Genomic DNA, 3,926 nt, shown 5'->3' with positions numbered 1-3,926 from the left:
TTTGGATTTTCAAGAACGTCTGAAACCAGAAAGAGATACTATAAAACCAAAACTGCAACTGTAATAAGCTTCTTAGCATTACTGTCATCTTATCGTTGGTTTTATGTATGCAGATGAAATATTCCATTAGAATTATTCAAGCTTTCATCCATCTGTACAGTTTTAATACTTTATTCTGAAGTCAGGTAATATCTAGTGTAAGACAAATGAGCAAATGAAATGTAAAATGTACTTTATTAAATAACTCAGGAAAAGGTAAGGGAAATTGTGAGATTACGAAAAACAGTATTTGCATTTCCGTAGAATTTTTATAACAGAGTGAATTAGCAAATAAGTAAGTAAGTCTAGCAGCCAAAATATTCTCCCCTTCCCATGGAATTAATTTCGGTCCTCAAACTGTGCCTTGTTTTTTAAAAGATATGCTGCTAGAAATTCAATCGGATTTGGTGGTCTGTAAGGGGGGAAAAAAAGAAGAGAAAAAGTAGAGTAACCTTTTATTATATGAAAAAATACCTGAACAACAATCATCTTCACCAAAACAGATTTAATTATAAAAGCATTAAATTAAGAATGTTTTCATGCTCTTACGTAAGCTCTAGACAAAAACTAGAAAAAACTTTTATTCAACCTTCCCTATGAAATGGAGATGGAAAAACGCTCATTCTATCACTGAAACCATATTTTGGCATATTATAGTTCAGGGTTAAATAAGGTAAGAGACAAAACCTACAGTCTGTCAGTCTAAGCTTTGGAAGGGAAGGAAGGAGATCACACTGGAAGTAGAGAGATGTAGTACCCTCTCTTGATAAGTCTGCATTCATGCCATCTCAGTATCTTCTGCCAAATATTTCTAACCAACACACAGGAAGTTGAAATTCTTGGATAAAAAGCACTGTAACATGCAAACAGTTAAGTCTCACTAGGTAAGTACTGCAGATTTTATTTTTTCAGTCAAACTTACATGGATCATAAATCCTGGGAATCCAGCTTCTAACAGCTAAGAGAAAAACTGTCACAGTTCATGGAAGCATCTAACATATTTTAACTGCGGTCTACAACAGTGGATCCCAACCTTGGTGTTGCGACCCCATTTGATGGCAGCCCTGTTCCTCAGCACTGACTGGAGGAGACCTCAGGGCAGAGGGAGTGAGGAAGAAAGGATGATGGGGTGACTGCCGTCTTGACTGTTGGCTGCCCATTGTGCCACCATACCCCTTGACACTGATATGTGGAGAAGCCCTAGCGGGAGAAGAGGGAGCAGACGCCATCTTGACTGGTGCCCTTCATGCTGCCCTCCCAGCCAGTGCCTTCCCCTCCTGGCAGTGAGGACCGCTTTTTATTAAGGTTTTTTTTTGTTGATTTTGTGGGTAATGCTGGATTTCATGAAATCACAAACTAAGTAGGTCCCTAGATATCAGACTACTAGATCCTATCACCCTACACGTAGCACACCAAGGAATAAATTCTGCCCATTCAACAGACTAAACAGCTATATTATTTTTTACCTACAGCATACTTCTTATGAACTGGTTAAAAAGGCTTTTCTGATTTCCAGGCCCTTAATGGGAAAAGAATGCCTGTATTTACAATTGACTTCTGTGTAGGAGTGCAGGCCCATTTAAAGCATCTTACCTCTCCTTTGCTAATACAGCAAGTCCCTGTAGTAAGATAGGCACAACTGTTTGGTCCAAATAGGCACGCGTAGGTAATGCCTGAAGATCCACTTTTTGCTTTGATGTTTTCTCAGCGTTAATCTTCTCATTTTCTACGATTCTCTGAATTCAAAACATTTGAATAAAAACATTAAGACCCCAAGTATTTAGGCATTCCCTGCCCCCGTACCGCCTAGTGGATACATAGTTGACTTCAGTGGATAACACATGGACCACAAGCAGGATCCTACGTGAAGACCTGCACCACCTGCCACGCCTGGGCCGGGCAGTCAGGGGCAGTGCGAGCAGGAGCAGCGACCCCAGCAGGATCCTGGGGTGTGGAGTTCTGCCAGGGACTCACAAGGCACAACAGACAACAATAACATCCTATCAGGGACCCCACTTTGCCCAGTACTGACACGTGGCATGCCACACGCACTGTCCGCCACCTCCGACGGATGCCCAGCGCCTGGCAGGGCCAGACGGGGGATTCTCTTCAAGGGCGTTTTCCCAGACCAAGGGCAGAGACTCAGCCTCATGTACCTCCACGTTTTCCGTGAGTCCGTACTCTGCGTGGGGGTTTTCTGGAACCTGGAAGAAAAAAAAAATAGCCTGTGGTCAGCAGAACCGCAGCCTCCCTCCCAGGGGACTCCCCAAAAAAGACTTCCAGCAATACCTGAGGCTGCCCCTCCATCATCTGCTCGGCCTCCATCCTTGCGAGGGCAGAAGCTGCCTGCTACGCAGCCAGCCGGCTAAGACCTGGCCTGGAACAGGGAAAAGAACAGACAGGGGACGAAGTCATGGGGGTGGGCAGGCGGCCCCGCATGGCACAGGGAGCCAAGATGCGAGGGCACAGCCCCGCGGGAGGGGGCGATCTGAGGGGGATGACGTCACACTGCACGCTCCCGCATCACCCCGCAACCGCCTCAAGCGGCCACGCCCCCCGCCCCGGGTTGGGTAAACCGCCCCTCCGTTGCTTCGCCGCAAACCTGTCAGGACGCGACCCAGCGACGGCACCAACCTCTCCACAGCAACCAACACCACGAGCGCGTCACGCCTTACAGCGTCGTAAATTGTTTCGCCGGAAGCGTCATGGAGCCGCGCTGCCGTCACTAGTCCCAACTGCGCCTGCACGCTGGAGGGAAGGGGTTGCAACGCAGACGTCAGCTGCGCCTGCGCAGAATTGGACACGCCCCCTCGGCGGTTCTAGCGGTCCCGGCCCGCCACGTGGGGGCGGAACGCGCTCCTGGGGAGCTGCAGCAGGGTCCGAGTGCCGTCCTACCTGGGCTCCCCTGCTGCCTGGGGGAGCCTCAGGCTTGATTAGAGCTATAGACGTGGCCCCAAGGCCTCACCTGCCTGGCAATGCCCTCGCAGGACTCTCCCGTGTGGGGAGCAGCGCGCTGAGGGGGAGATGCTAGAGGTCAGGAAGGGTTTGATCCGAGGGGTTCACCCCCATGACCTGGCTCTCAGCTGCTACACAGGGTTTGGGGATGTAGCTACAGAGGATGATGGACAAATCAATTGCCATAGCTCTCCTGCTGCCAAATTTCTTGACTTGTGAGGAGCCCCATGAGCAGCATGCCATGGCTCTGCAGGCTGCATTTGGCCCACCAGAGGTTGAGCACCATATCTGGTCCAATGCTCTCCCTCTATAGCATCCATTTTTCCCCCTGTCAGAGACAGGGTACTGGGATAGATGGACTATTGGTGTGAGCCAATGTCTTGTGTTCTTAAGTATTGCTGGTGATGCTGCCTGGGCTGGGGAGGCAAGGAGCAGGGCAGGGTGGCACTTTACATGCTGACTGGCTCAGAGAGGGATAAGCTTCTATAGGTAACATCAGATGTTGCAAAGAGGTCATATAAGTGCCAGGGGCCACAGTGACTTCTCAGGGCCATGCAAGTTGGAAAAAATGTATTATTTTCTTGAATGTGGAGCAAAACTAACATGGAAATCTATGTAATTAAGCACATCCAGAATCCAGCAATGCTCTGCATTGTACCCAACCAAGGCAGCACTCAGGGTGAAACTGCACTTCAGCTACAAACATTGTCACTTCATTTCATTTAATACTCTTCCTCGTTTTACAGGCATTTTCTGGGATCCTAGTGTGAAACCTCGGGATCTCTATGGAGGAAGTGATGAATATTCAGTTATGAATGAAACCAGAACGATGATTTGAACAAACACTGCTTTAAAATTATAAACTCTCTTGAAAGAGTCAGGGCTTAGGCATTTCAAAATTAGGAGACATTTTTGGTTTGAATCTTCATGTG

At 47.9% G+C, this 3,926-nt stretch overlaps 1 protein-coding gene across 3 annotated transcripts; it reads right to left on the bottom strand.

Moving 5' to 3' along the window:
- Positions 1-217: 217 nt before the first annotated feature.
- On the bottom strand, positions 218-2,850 carry DPY30 (dpy-30, histone methyltransferase complex regulatory subunit). 3 transcript variants are annotated; one of them, XM_006024502.3, is made up of 5 exons: positions 2,642-2,823; positions 2,329-2,416; positions 2,196-2,243; positions 1,633-1,775; positions 218-451 (listed from the first exon to the last, which is right to left on the bottom strand). In XM_006024502.3, exons 2-5 carry the CDS (start codon positions 2,362-2,364, stop codon positions 379-381), a joined length of 300 nt encoding a protein of 99 aa, XP_006024564.1. In that variant the 5' UTR covers positions 2,365-2,416; positions 2,642-2,823; the 3' UTR covers positions 218-378. The 3 variants fall into 3 exon arrangements, with proteins under 3 accessions (XP_006024564.1, XP_025060948.1, XP_025060947.1); XM_025205163.1 differs by lacking the exon at positions 218-451 and adding an exon at positions 465-1,239 and having other exon boundaries at positions 2,674-2,850; XM_025205162.1 differs by lacking the exon at positions 218-451 and adding an exon at positions 466-1,239 and having other exon boundaries at positions 2,642-2,849.
- Between the last annotated feature and the right edge of the window lie 1,076 nt (positions 2,851-3,926).

This window comes from Alligator sinensis, unplaced genomic scaffold (genome assembly GCF_000455745.1).
Source record: "Alligator sinensis unplaced genomic scaffold, ASM45574v1 scaffold284_1, whole genome shotgun sequence".
Lineage (NCBI taxonomy): Eukaryota > Metazoa > Chordata > Crocodylia > Alligatoridae > Alligator > Alligator sinensis.
The sequence above is the reverse complement of the archived record's forward strand: the minus strand, read 5'-3'. Positions and strand labels throughout refer to the sequence as shown.

Bases quoted from the DNA above. Each gene is read 5' to 3' on its own strand.
- DPY30 (XM_025205163.1), bottom strand. From the start codon at position 2,364: ATGGAGGCCGAGCAGATGATGGAGGGGCAGCCTCAG. The intron at 2,244-2,328 runs GTATTGCTGGAA...TTTTTCTTCCAG, and splicing joins TGATGGAGGGGCAGCCTCAG to GTTCCAGAAAACCCCCACGC. The intron at 1,240-1,632 runs GTAAGATGCTTT...TTCTCCCGCTAG, and splicing joins GCTGTATTAGCAAAGGAGAG to GGCTTCTCCACATATCAGTG.